The sequence below is a fragment of the Mytilus galloprovincialis genome, chromosome 3 (assembly GCF_965363235.1).
Source record: "Mytilus galloprovincialis chromosome 3, xbMytGall1.hap1.1, whole genome shotgun sequence".
Lineage (NCBI taxonomy): Eukaryota > Metazoa > Mollusca > Bivalvia > Mytilida > Mytilidae > Mytilus > Mytilus galloprovincialis.
Genome location: NC_134840.1, coordinates 90,063,417 through 90,077,805, shown reverse-complemented (window position 1 = coordinate 90,077,805; position 14,389 = coordinate 90,063,417). Strand labels below are relative to the sequence as shown.

Genomic DNA, 14,389 nt, shown 5'->3' with positions numbered 1-14,389 from the left:
GGAAAAAACATTAATGAGTTTGACTGAAATAAACTGTGTCTGTAAAGGGTACTTGTTGACATAAGGCAAATTACAAAATTCATGAGTATTTGTTGCTTTCAGTGATTCTACAGTAAGAGAATGGGACCTGATGTCAATGACAAGTGTCAGAGTGCTACAGGGACACAAGGGACCTGTCAGGGACATAAAGGTAAGTTTTATAATGACAAAGAGCAGTGGATATCATGATTCTTATCTTTCATTTATTGAAATTTTATAGCTGAAACTGACAGTGCATTGCTTTTTATACGACCCCAAAAATTGAAAATTTTTTGATCTTATATTGGTATCATGTTGGCGTCATCATCGTCCGTCGTCGTCCAGCGGGGTCGGCGTCTGAAGACTTTTGGTTTTTGCACTATAACTTTAGTATAAGTAAATAGAAATCTATGAAATTTTGACTGAAGGTTTATGACCACTAAAGGAAGGTTGGGATTGATTTTGGGAGTTTTGGTCCCAACAGTTAAGGAATTAGGGGCCAAAAAAGGGCCCAAATAAGCATTATTCTTGGTTTTCGCACAATAACTTTAGTATAAGTAGATAGAAATCAATGAAATTTAAATACAAGGTTTATGACCATAAAAGGAAGGTTGGGACTGATTTTGGAAGTTTTGGTCTCAACAGTTTGGGAATTAGGGGCCAAAAAGGCCCAAATAAGCATTTTCTTGGTTTTTGCACTATAACTTTAGTTTAAGTTAATAGAAATCTATGAAATTTTGACACAAAGTTTATGGCCACTAAAGGAAGGTTGGGATTGATTTTGGGAGTTTTGGGAATTAGGGACCAAAAAGGGCCCAAATAAGCATTATTCTTGGTTTTCACACAAAAACTTTAGTATAAGTAAATAGAAATCAATGAAATTTAAACACAAGGTTTATGACCATAAAAGGAAGGTTGGGATTAACTTTTGGCGTTTTGGTCCCAACAGTTTGGGAATTAGGGGCCAAAAAGGCCCAAATAAGCATTTTCTTGGTTTTTGCACTATAACTTTAGTTTAAGTAAATAGAAATCTATGAAATTTTGACTGAAGGTTTATGGCCACTAAAGGAAGGTTGGGATTGATTTTGGGAGTTTTGGTCCCAACAGTTAAGGAATTAGGGGCCAAAAAAGGGCCCAAATAAGCATTATTCTTGGTTTTCGCACAATAACTTTAGTATAAGTCAATAGAAATCAATGAAATTTAAATACAAGGTTTATGACCATAAAAGGAAGGTTGGGACTGATTTTGGAAGTTTTGGTCTCAACAGTTTGGGAATTAGGGGCCAAAAAGGCCCAAATAAGCATTTTCTTGGTTTTTGCACTATAACTTTAGTTTAAGTAAATAGAAATCTATGAAATTTTGACACAAATTTTATGGCCACTAAAGGAAGGTTGGGATTGATTTTGGGAGTTTTGGGAATTAGGGACCAAAAAGGGCCCAAATAAGCATTATTCTTGGTTTTCACACAAAAACTTTAGTATAAGTAAATAGAAATCAATGAAATTTAAACACAAGGTTTATGACCATAAAAGGAAGGTTGGGATTAACTTTTGGCGTTTTGGTCCCAACAGTTTGGGAATTAGGGGCCAAAAAGGCCCAAATAAGCATTTTCTTGGTTTTTGCACTATAACTTTAGTTTAAGTAAATAGAAATCTATGAAATTTTGACTGAAGGTTTATGACCACTAAAGGAAGGTTGGGATTGATTTTGGGAGTTTTGGTCCCAACAGTTAAGGAATTAGGGGCCAAAAAAGGGCCCAAATAAGCATTATTCTTGGTTTTCGCACAATAACTTTAGTATAAGTAAATAGAAATCAATGAAATTTAAATACAAGGTTTATGACCATAAAAGGAAGGTTGGGACTGATTTTGGAAGTTTTGGTCTCAACAGTTTGGGAATTAGGGGCCAAAAAGGCCCAAATAAGCATTTTCTTGGTTTTTGCACTATAACTTTAGTTTAAGTAAATAGAAATCTATGAAATTTTGACACAAAGTTTATGGCCACTAAAAGAAGGTTGGGATTGATTTTGGGAGTTTTGGGAATTAGGGACCAAAAAGGGCCCAAATAAGCATTATTCTTGGTTTTCACACAAAAACTTTAGTATAAGTAAATAGAAATCAATGAAATTTAAACACAAGGTTTATGACCATAAAAGGAAGGTTGGGATTAACTTTTGGCGTTTTGGTCCCAACAGTTTGGGAATTAGGGGCCAAAAAGGCCCAAATAAGCATTTTCTTGGTTTTTGCACTATAACTTTAGTTTAAGTAAATAGAAATCTATGAAATTTTGACACAAAGTTTATGGCCACTAAAGGAAGGTTGGAATTGATATTGGGAGTTTTGGGAATTAGGGGCCAAAAAGGGTCCAAATAAGCATTATTCTTGGTTTTCGCACAAAAACTTTAGTAAAAGTAAATAGAAATCAATGAAATTTAAACACAAGGTTTATGACCATAAAAGGAAGGTTGGGATTAACTTTTGGAGTTTTGGTCCCAACAGTTCAGGAATAAGGGGCCCAAAGGGTCCAAAATGAAACTTTGTTTGAATTCATCAAAAATTAAATAATTGGGGTTCTTTGATATGCTGAATCTAACTGTGTATGAAGATTCTTAATTTTTGGTTTCATTTTCAAATTGGTCAACATTAAGGTCCAAAGGGTCCAAAATTAAACTAAGTTTGATTTTAACAAAAATTGAATTCTTGGGGTTTTTTGATATGCTGAATATAAAAATGTACTTAGATTTTTGATTATTGGCCCAGTTTTCAAGTTGGTCCAAATTGGGGTCCAAAATTAAACTTTGTTTGATTTCAACAAAAATTGAATTCTTTGGTTTTTTTTATATGCTGAATCTAAACATGTACTTAGATTTTTTATTATTGGTCCAGTTTTCAAGTTGGTCCAAATTGGGGTCCAAAATTAAACTTTGTTTGATTTCAACCAAAATTGAATCCTTGGGGTTCTTTGATATGCTGAATCTAAACATGTACTTATAATTTTTATTATGGGCCCAGTTTTCAAGTTTTTCCAAATCGTGGTCCAAAATTAAAATTTGTTTGATATCAACAAAAATTGTATATATGGGGTTCTTTGATATATGCTTAATCTAACCATGTATTTAGATTTTTGATGTTTGGGCCCGGTTATCAGATTGGTCCAAATTGAGGTCTAAAGGGTCCAAAATTGAACTTTATTTGATTTCATTTAATCACTATCCAAATTCAGGGATGTATCAAGTTTGAATGTTGTGTCCATTCTTGTTCCAATGTTCAGGGTTCGAACTCTGTAGTCGTATAAAGCTGTGCCCTGCGGAGCATCTGGTTAGGCAATTGACATTTCTAAAAAAAAGTTTATCGCAAGATATCAAGACCTTGTTGATAAATATTCAGTATCAACTTCACAAATTATACATGATGGTCTTGAAGTAAATAATCTAGATACTGACATTGTTTATTACCTTAATAATGTGTTATAGTGTTCTTTTATTTGTCTTTGTAAATTATAAACCTTTACTGTTAAGCCGATTTTTGGCTCCTCTAGCCCTAAGGGTCAAGTGATCTTTCCTCATCACTTGGTGTCTGTCATCTGTCGTCCTTCTTCATCATCTGTTAATTTTTTTAAATGTTCTCTGAAACTACAGGTCCAAAACAAACTTGGTCACAATCATCGTTGGAATATCTAGTTTAAACATTGTGTTAATTCATTCTGCCTGCCAACCAAGATTTTTTGAAAACTATAAGTGCTTTGCTTAAAGTAAAAATTGTAAATTTGATCTGCATGACAAGATTTAGTGACAACCTATTTTGGAGTAATGCCCCTATATTTATTAATTTTTACAGTGTTTGGCTGCTTTGAATTTCTAAAAAAAATCTATAGGAGCTTGACATGTAAATTGCAAAAATGACCGAATCACAATTAGTTACTACAGTATAGGCATATAAAAGTTCTTATTAACAAACTTGAACTTTTACCACGTGAGCCATACAGTAACAAGTCTGTCTCTTGGTTTTTTTTATGAAATATTCAACTATGTGTTAATTGTTTGTAATTGGTTACCAACACCCATATCATTAGATGTTTGTCAGGAGGATAAATTAAAAGCACAAGTTAAACAATTATTTGTAAGTGTTTTATTTTTCACCTTTGTGAAAAACATTTGTATGATTGCTTTGATGGCCTTGTTTTTTCATCCCATTATTTTAATGACCAACTATTGACCTATGGTATGTTTCAGTGCTTTTTATTTGATGTAATTTACAGTTAATTAGCTGTAAACATGTATGAAATATTGTCTGATATATTTTTTTAACAGTATTGTTGTACACCTGTTATATAATAACAAATTGTATAGTACCTAAGAACATACAAATTTTATTGTAATCATCAATCTGCACTGGTCCTTAGAATGACATAAAACAGGTGGAAAAGAAGGAATAAATTTGCAGTTACTTTAGAAATATTTAAAAGTTATTGTGTTTTATATGATGATAGAAGTGACCCAAAAGCTGTAATTGCACCTTTGTCCAGATCAGTACTACCGGAATATGCTACTGGGTACTCCAAATTTGCCCATGATATTGTAGAAAAAAGCATTTTTATTTTTACATGTACATGTATTTGATACAATTAAATGAGTTACTTTATAATATGATTGTTAAGCTGTTAAGATTCAAAGTCTAACATTAAGTGAAGACCATATTTAGTGATGGTGATTAGGTGGATAGTTCGTATTATAGGCAGTCATATTTCATTTCATTTTCTATATATGAAATGAAATTTACTTTAGTACATATACCAATGGCATTGTGTCAGGTTATGACAGATTAATCCAGTAAAACTGATCCTATGGCAATTATTCCTGTTTACCCCAAAATAAAATGAAAAGATCTGAAATACATTCAGTTGATGTAGAGCATAAATGTCATAGAACCTTTCTAAAGTTGGCATACCTGTATAACATTTGAGACCAAAATACTTAGTTTGCTCCATTTCCTATCTGCTGTTTTCCAGCTAGAATATTGCAAACATCTACTAGCTTGAAGCTAGAATACTGCAATTATCTACTGGTTTGATGCTAGAATACTGCAATCATCTACTAACTTGAAGCTAGAATACTGCAATTATCTACTGGTTTGAAGCTAGAATACTGCAATCATCTACTAGCTTGAAGCTATAATAATACTGCAATCATCTACTAGCTTGAAGCTAGAATACTGCAATCATTTAATAGCTTGAAGCTAGAATACTGCAATCATCTAATAGCTTGAAGCTAGAATACTGCAATCATCTACTAGCATGACGCTAGAATACTGCAATTATCTACTGGTTTTGAAGCTAGAATACTGCAATCATCTACTAACTTGAAGCTAGAATACTGCAATTATCTACTGGTTTGAAGCTAGAATACTGCAATCATCTACTAGCTTGAAGCTAGAATGCTGCAATCATCTACTAGCTTGACGCTAGAATACTGCAATCATCTACTGGCATGAAGCTAGAATACTGTAATCATCTACTAACTTGAAGCTAGAATACTGCTATCATCTACTGGCTTGAAGCTAGAATACTGCAATCATCTACTAACTTGAAGCTAGAATACTGCAACTATCTACTGGCTTGAAGCTAGAATACTGCTATCATCTACTGGCTTGAAGCTAGAATACTGCAATCATCTACTAGCTTGACGCTAGAATACTGCAATCATCTACTGGCTTGAAGCTAGAATCCTTCAATCAAAAAAATTATGATGATTTCATGCAGCATGCATGCATCAAACTTGTTACCAGCATTGTACAAGAGTGTAGTTAGGGTTGGTGGTTTTTAGAAGGGTGATAATTGTTTTGTCAAGTAGGAAATGACATTCCTGAAAATTTATAAGATTATTCATACAGATTAAATTAGTACATCTGAATAAATTTTAATTTTCTACAAATATAGTTATATATAAACTATTCCCTTTGTCACATTCTTAAAAGTGGACAGCTGAATTACTGTAGGTATGTCACCTTATAGCCTGTCAAATGTACTGCTCTTCTCTACGCCTACAATACATTTAAATATTATTACCTGTCATAACATATTCATAAAGTATCAAAACACCTGTTTCTCTGTCTTATAAGAGTTTGTACTAATTTCCACCCACTTTTATTGCTGGCTTTTTACATATTGTCATTTTTTCTCATAAGTTACCCTTTGTTAACAGTGCGGTTCATTAGAATGACATAGTTGCTCATAAATGTTTGGAAAGATTTTCCCTTAAAGTGTTTCATGTTATACAACCAAACCAAGTGCAACCAAAGCTGACCTTATAATATTTTCATTTCTGAGTTAATCTGCTTTAAGATTAAAATTCTTCTGAACTGTTTTAGAAACATGGTGTCATTATTTGTACTTAAAAAGATTTCAAAAGTTTACTTTTCACGAAATTAGAAGATTGAATAAAATTATTATTTGTGTTGTGCAATGTTGTATATGGCTCATTGGTGTCTAAAACTAAAATGAGAGAATTTGTTCATACTTTGCATAAACATAGTTTTTGTCGAGCCTGCAACTTTTGTTGCAGAAAGCTCGACATAGGGATAGTGATCCGGCGGCGGCAGCTACGGCGGCGGCGGCGGCGGTGTTAGCTCACTTCTTAAAAGCTATATATTTTAGAAGGTGGAAGACCTGGATGCTTCATATTTTGTATATAGATGCCTCATGTTACGAAGTTTCCGTCAGTCACATGTCCATTGTCCTTGACCTCATTTTCATGGTTCAGTGACCACTTGAAAAAAAAGTTCAGATTTTTTGTAATGTTAAATTCTCTCTTACTGTAAGTAATAGGATAACTATATTTAGTATGTGCGTACCTTGCAAGGTCCTCATGCCCGTCAGATAGTTTTCACTTGACCTCGACCTCATTTCATGGATCAGTGAACAAGGTTAAGTTTTGGTGGTCAAGTCCATATCTCAGATACTATAAGCAATAGGTCTAGTATATTCGGTGTATGGAAGGACTGTAAGGTGTACATGTCCAACTGGCAGGTGTCATCTGACCTTGACCTCATTTTCATGGTTCAGTGGTTATAGTTATGTTTTTGTGTTTTGGTCTGTTTTTCTCATACTTTATGCAATAGGTTTACTATATTTGTTGTATGGAATGATTGTAAGGTGTACATGTCTAGCGGGCAGATGTCATCTGACCTTGACCTCATTTTTATGGTTCAGTGGTTATAGTTAAGTTTTTGTGTTTTGGTCTGTTTTTCTCATACTTTATGCAATAGGTTTACTATATTTGTTGTATGGAATGATTGTAATGTGTACATGTCTAGCGGGCAGATGTCATCTGACCTTGACCTCATTTTCATGGTTCAGTGGTCAAAGTTAAGTTTCTGAGTTTTGGTCTTTTTATCTAATACTTTATGTCATAGGTCAACTATATTTGGTGTATTGAAATATTTTATGATCTATATGTCAGTCGTGCAGGTTTTATTTGACCTTGACCTGGTTTTCACAGTTCATTGCTCAGTGTTAAGTTTTTGTGTCTTGGTCTATTTTCTTAAACTATAAGCAATAGGTCAACTATATTTGTTGTATGGAAGCATTGTTAGCTGTACATGTCTGTCTGGCATATGGTTCAACTGACCTTGACCTCATTTTCATGGTTCATGTTAAGTTTATGTGACAGTCGTAATAAAGCTTTATATTTAGGAGTATCAACATAATATCAATGATTAGTAAAGAAGGCGAGACATTTCAGTGTGTGCACTCTTGTTATTGATATATGTTAAAAAATATAATAAAAATTATAGGTCATCGTGCATTTTCTCAAGCTACAAGTTGTGACAAAATGACACATTTTGTATGGATTATACAGCAAAAAACGTCCTTATGTGACTAGAAGCTTGGCTAAATGATAGAATTGTAAAATAAAATAATAGAAGATAGCTTTTAGAAAATGTTTTGAGAATATCAAAAGAAAAGATAGGGTCACCTTATGTTTTTTTCTGGTTAAAATACAAAATAGCAAAATTCCATGTAGATTCCTTCAGAAAATGCACCATTTTAGAGTTACTTCCCCTTAAATGCCAATTTTAAAACATTAAAAATCAAAGAAAAAAATATTAATATTTGTAAGCTGTAATCTTATAAATTTGTTCTTTTAAATGCAAATTCACACATTAGTTATCTGCATTCCTGCATAAAATTTTGCTAACTTGATTAAAACTCTGGAATTTAGGTTCTCTGTTTTTTTTTTTACAATCCAAGATGGTGAAAGACACCCATACCACCTTAAGTAGCACTTGAAGGTATTTTTGTTTTTATTACTTTCTTGAATTTTTCTGAGGAGGGAAATAGTTTGTAAGCAAATGTTCATAAGAAAATGATCATGGGATCAAAACTGTATCATATGCCCTTACTTAATATTAAGATTGCAATTTCAAAACCCTTTTGCATTGAAATTCCTGAAGTATTCATAAACAATATTTATCTCATCATCCTTTAGACACCAAGGAACAAACCTCTACAACCACAGACTTAACTGCAGAACTATTTTAATGTATTTACTGTCTTAAGGTGGATTATCACCAAATAATTCCTCAGATAGAATTTGCTTTTACTTTGGCAAAATGTAGATTTGTTCATGCTTTTTAAAAAAAAATGTGATAACACTTGTTTTATAAGCTATAAGTTTTACATACCGGTAGATAATTCATGAATAAGCACTTTTTTTGTGAAAAGGAAAAAAATATATCAAATAGGATTTGAAAATAAAAATGGGAAGATAAGTTTAATTATATACATTTAGAAAAAATGGTTTCACCCCATTTGTATTCTTGCTACACGTGAAAAATAAAATTTCATTCCTTTATAAAATTTTTACTATAAGAGTTATCCACCTTTGTATGGCTAAGTTAAAAAAGATGAATTGCACATTTTTTTTATTTTTTTTTTTTTTTATAAAAAGCAAATCTGATATAGGGTAAAAATCAGGTCAAAGTCTATCAGTAAACAATTTGGGATTAATTGTCCTGTAATTGTCAATGTTTAGTATATTTCAATGTTTTTGGCTTATATCTCATTCTGATATAGGTAGAATTAAACAGGAGGTCAATGTCTATCTCCTGTGCAATTTTCAGGGAAAAAATGGACGACCTGTTTGTAGTAATTTTTGCTTTTTGCAATAAAAAATTGTTATAGATTAAAGGGTTTATCAAAATAAGATCTATTAGTAAGTCAACTTTGTCAAAATTGTCAATTGACAGCTTATATGAGTTCTTAAAAAAGTTAGTTTATTATATTACATGTTGTACTATGTTACTGATTACAATGAAGAAAACTGGCATAATTTTTATCAGGTGAGCAAACTTATTGGAGTCTCTTGTTTGTTTTGTTTACTGCATAACTTTACCAATATGATTTCAATGTATAATTATAATGTCAATTGAAAATCAGGGTAATATTTATTTTGGGAACAATATTTTTTCAAAATACAAACAAGGTATGTTGCAAAATTTTCGTATGAAAACTGCAAATTTCCTTAAATTATTGGTATCATATTGTTGTCAGCATCGTCCAAGACATTTGGTTATCGTACAATAACTTCAGTATAAGTAAATAGATATCTATGAAACAAAAGGTTTATGACCACAAAAGGAAGATTGGGATTGATTTTGGAGTTTATGGTCTGAACAGTGTAGGAATGGGGACCAAAAAGGGGCTGAAATAAACATTTTTCTTGTTTCCAGACAATAAATTGTGGAATTGTGTATGGATCTCTCTGAAATTCTACCACAAGTTTCCATACCACAAAGGGATGGTAAGAATTGGCTTTGGAGGTTATGGCTCAAGCTGTTTAGGAATTAGGGATAGGGACTTCAAAGGGGTAAACAAGGTTGTCCTGGTTAATGGACAATGTATTGTCTTCAGGTGATTCAGTGTCAATTTATTTTTAGAAGTTTTAAAAATGCTGATGAAGGTAATTTAAAATTAAGCCATGACTATGGGGGGAGGGGGGATTTTTGAAAAGTTTCAAGAAGAAACCTTCAATTGCAAAGTATTGCACATTAGTTTTGTGTCAGACACCTATATTATGTAAAAAATTTGATCACAATCCAGATTCTGATAGTATCAAGCTTGAATATTGTGTACAAACTTGCCCCAACTGTTCACGGTTCAACCTCTGCGGTCATATTAGGCTGCACTCAGCAAAGCATTTTATTGATTATTATCTTGAATATTATAATAGATAAGAGATTAACTGTTAACAGCAATAATGTTCAGCAAAGTAAGATCTATGAAAAAGTTAACACAATTAAATTTTCAGTTGACCTCTTAAGGAGTTATTGCCCTTTATAGTCAATTTTTAACAATTTTTCTTAAATTATTGTTATCTTTTTCAAAAATCTTCTCTGAAACTACTGAGACAAATTTAACCAAACTTTGCCATAATCATCATCAGGGTATGTAGTTTCAAAAAATGTTTCTGATGACCACACCTTCCAACCAATATGGCCATGGCTAAGAATAGAAGATAGGGGTAAAATGCAGTGGTGGGTTTATATTTCTGAAACTATAGCATTTAAAGCAAATCCAACAGGTGGCAAAAATGATATAAGATTAAGATTTATCTGCCCTGAAATTTCAGGCGATTCCAACAATCTGTGGTTGGCCCTAAGTTAGTAATTTTACAGAAATTTTTCAATTTTTGGTTATTATCTTAGATATTATTATTGTAACTTATAATATCTAATATCTAATACTATTAATTTTGATTTTAACCTTATTTTACCTGATTTCCAAAGCATCAATATATACAGATGAGCGAACAGACTCTTGAGAGCCTCTAGTTTTTTTTAGTTGTTTTAGATGTTTTTTTTTGTTTCTCCTAAAAAATCATAAGAAATATCAAAAAAGTGTTCCTAATTGTAAGGACTTGACCTAATATAAACGAAAGATTGGAAGTGATATTTTGTTAAAAGAAAGTAACTGTTTAGGACTAAATCATGTTGAAGTAACTACAACCAGGAACATATATCTCATTTATTTCAGTCAATAATGTCCTGTAATCAATTTTTGGAGTCAATGTAGATAAAATATCATCTGATGCCAGAGCCACTGTTTTTCATGCAAATTTCTGAATATAATAATGAGTTATTTTTAAACATAAACACATCCAATTGTTCCTTTAACAATTGGTTTTTAATTTTGCAATTGTATTTTCATCTACTTTACAATTAAGTTTAAGTGCTTGTTCTGATCATTTTATAGTTGTAAGCTTCTTATAAGTCTATTGGTCAAGATTTAAATGGGAGGGCTCAGTAATCTTGAACCAGGACAGCATGGTTATTCATAAGAACATTTGAGGTTTAGAATGGCAGCTAGTTCATTGGTAGTTTCTTAAATATTTCATCTCTTCGAAATGTCAGAAGTGATTTAGCTTGACATATTGTATGGATTTTTGTTGAATGTGAAAAGCATATGTTTACTTCTTGACGTCTTGAATTTTACTGTTATTTAGTTACTGTCTCCATAACCTGTTATTGCATCATCAATAATGTACTTACTATTACCATATAACTATATTACTTAACAGTATGATGTAATGAATGAAGTTTTCTGCTTCCATCAAAATTGTGTTAAACACATTTTAAATAAACTACATTAAATTGACTACAGGGGGTCTTTGCGGGCATGGAATCTTTGCAAAGTCTGTCACATAAAGAATTAATTACACCTTTTGTTTTGACTTGGCTAAGTATAGTTTTATATCATATGTCAGAATAGAAAGGTGAACCTTTTGTTATAATTTATTGTCGGTTGATATTAAATGAATAAACCCCATGTCATATTTCAAAAATAGTTAATTTATGTCAGGATTATTGAAAAGTTCACTGAGCTGATGACCTCAGAGATTTCGCTTTTAATATTCAAATTATGCAATCTGAACATAAGAATTCCTCTAATGACTTTTGAGAGTATCATGATACAATCTATAAGAAGTAAGCTAATACGCTCAGGTAGGCCAAAAATTACTCAAGACTTTAACCAAGTACCACTGCGAGGTTTTGTAATTATTCACTGAACATTTGTATTTTAGCTAAATGATAGTCCTTGTGAGGTTCAGTTTCAAGTTGACCTAGTACCTTTTTTTTCATCCCTACTTCATGGAAATATCAGTAATGATAGTACATGTTTGATGGAAAATATTCATTAAGCACAGGTGCATCTTCATTGTAACAATTTTAACCTTGACAAATTAATATAGTCCCTTGAGGTATTTTAATTTCATATTGTTACATAATTGTTGTAGATCCTTGCATATACTTAAAAGCATTTTACAAATGCTCAAACATGTGTTTAAATCACCTACTACACACATGTGTTATAATAATAGATAGTAGCATTATGTTTGCTTTTAATATTTTCCTTCGTTCAGTTTGATGATCGTTTTATAGATTTTCTTATTCCAGGCATAGATTTCCTTAGCCGTATTTGGCACAACTTTTTGGAATTTTGGATCCTCAATGCTCTTCAACTTTGTAATTGTTTGGCTTTATAAATATTTTGATATGAGCGTCACTGATGAGTCTTATGTAGACGAAACGCGCGTCTGGCGTACTAAATTATAATCCTGGTACCTTTGATAACTAATTATAGAACCTCTCGTAAATAATGAAAACAGTGTTTAGGAACTAAATAACAGTTATCGGTGGTTGCATCAATCAAATAAAATGATCAATTAGGTAAATATTCAAACTGGAAAAATGACACTTATATTGGAGGAATGCAATTTTAGTTCCCTTCAATTATAATGAGTGAACTTATTAACGTGACTTCAATTAAAATGTGCTATTTCGTGTTCATATTCACAGCTTTACCGTTTGAAATATAAAAAAGAAGATGGTATGATTGCCAATGCGACAACTCTTCCAAAGAGACCAAATGACACATAGATTAACAGCCATCAGTCGGTTGTAAGCATTTTGTGCTGTTAAACTGCGAACAGAACTCAATCCTCTTCAACTTCGTACTTTAATTGTCCTTTTAACAGCTTTTGCTTTGAGCATCCCAGATGAGTCTTTTGTAGACGTTCGTCTGGTGTACACAATTTTAATCATGGTATCTATGACGAGTTTACCTTCATGTACAAGAGTATGCCTACTCCCAATGTGATGTGAATAAACTTGACACAAATTGTTGCTTTTTTCAACTCTGGTTATTTCATTTCGTTATCAACATTCAGGTAAAGGATACTAAGTGTTGTACAATCTATTGGTCTTCTTTAATCACTTAATAGTAGTTCTTTATTATACTAAATTATCTATGTAAGAAATGCGATTTTGTTTCTGTTTTTGTTTTACTTGACAGTTAATTGAATGTTCAGATGGACCCCAAGAGTTCACAACTTTTAGCAAGATATAGACAATGCCGAACGCTAAGGAAGATTAGATTTTTTGTATCTATATTTATCAAAGACCTCACCATATGACATAAATGGAACATATTCAAAAGTGTAAAAGCTAATTCTGATTCACCACCTACAATTTCTATCAATTTTTGCACGACACTGTTTTTGTGATTGTAAAATCATTGAATTTATTTATAATATTGTTTCCACTTATACTGGAAGAAATATGACAGTATAAGTTGCAAACCGAAAAATGGAATAGAATATTGGTTTTTACAGGAGCCTATAATTCATTCGTTGTTGTTTGTTGCTGTATACCGGTATCATAATAATTTTTCGTTCATTATTTTGTACAAAGAACGGCGTTAGTTTTCTCGTTCGAATTGTTTTACTTCAGATGTTGATTTCTGTGTCATTTTGGTATCTTGTGGAGAGTTGTATCATTGGCATTCATACCACATCTTATTCTTTCAGTGGCGGATCCAAGGTGGGGGTCCGGGGGTTGGAACCCCCCTTTTTTTTGGCCGATCAATGCATTTGAATGGGGACATATAGTTGGAACCCCCCCTTTTTGTCCTGGGTTTGGAACCCCCCCTTTTTAAAATGACTGGATCCGCCACTGTCTTTTATGAATAATACTTATTAATTTTTAACCTTTTTTTGTATATGGCGGATTGTTTTGCTTTATTTGGCTCCTTTTGTTAAAGGTTTTTCATAAAGGTTTAATGTCAACCTTTCAAAATTAAGCGATAACCTTGTTAAAACTGCAACACATTCTGATCTTTTGCCTTTAAAAATAAAGTTCATTATTCATTTAATCGGAAACGCGTATGCATTGAGTTGATTATCTGACAAGATTCCAGACTGATGTTTCATCAAGAGTTAAACAGAAGTATAATATTGTGATAATTAGAGAGCTGTCAGATTTGTAATGTCGGATACTACATCAATGGAAAGATAAGCTTCCTCGTATTTCAAAA

The 14,389-nt window shown here is 32.2% G+C and overlaps 1 protein-coding gene across 8 annotated transcripts in view; it reads left to right on the top strand.

Moving 5' to 3' along the window:
* Nucleotides 1–14,389, top strand: part of LOC143069321 (uncharacterized) — a 97,769-nt gene that overhangs the window by 67,326 nt on the left and 16,054 nt on the right. For all 8 annotated transcript variants that reach the window (XM_076243897.1, XM_076243896.1, XM_076243894.1 and 5 more), the window contains one exon: nucleotides 103–190. In XM_076243897.1, the coding sequence (XP_076100012.1) occupies nucleotides 103–190 (88 nt within the window). The remainder of the gene's footprint in view (nucleotides 1–102; nucleotides 191–14,389) is intronic.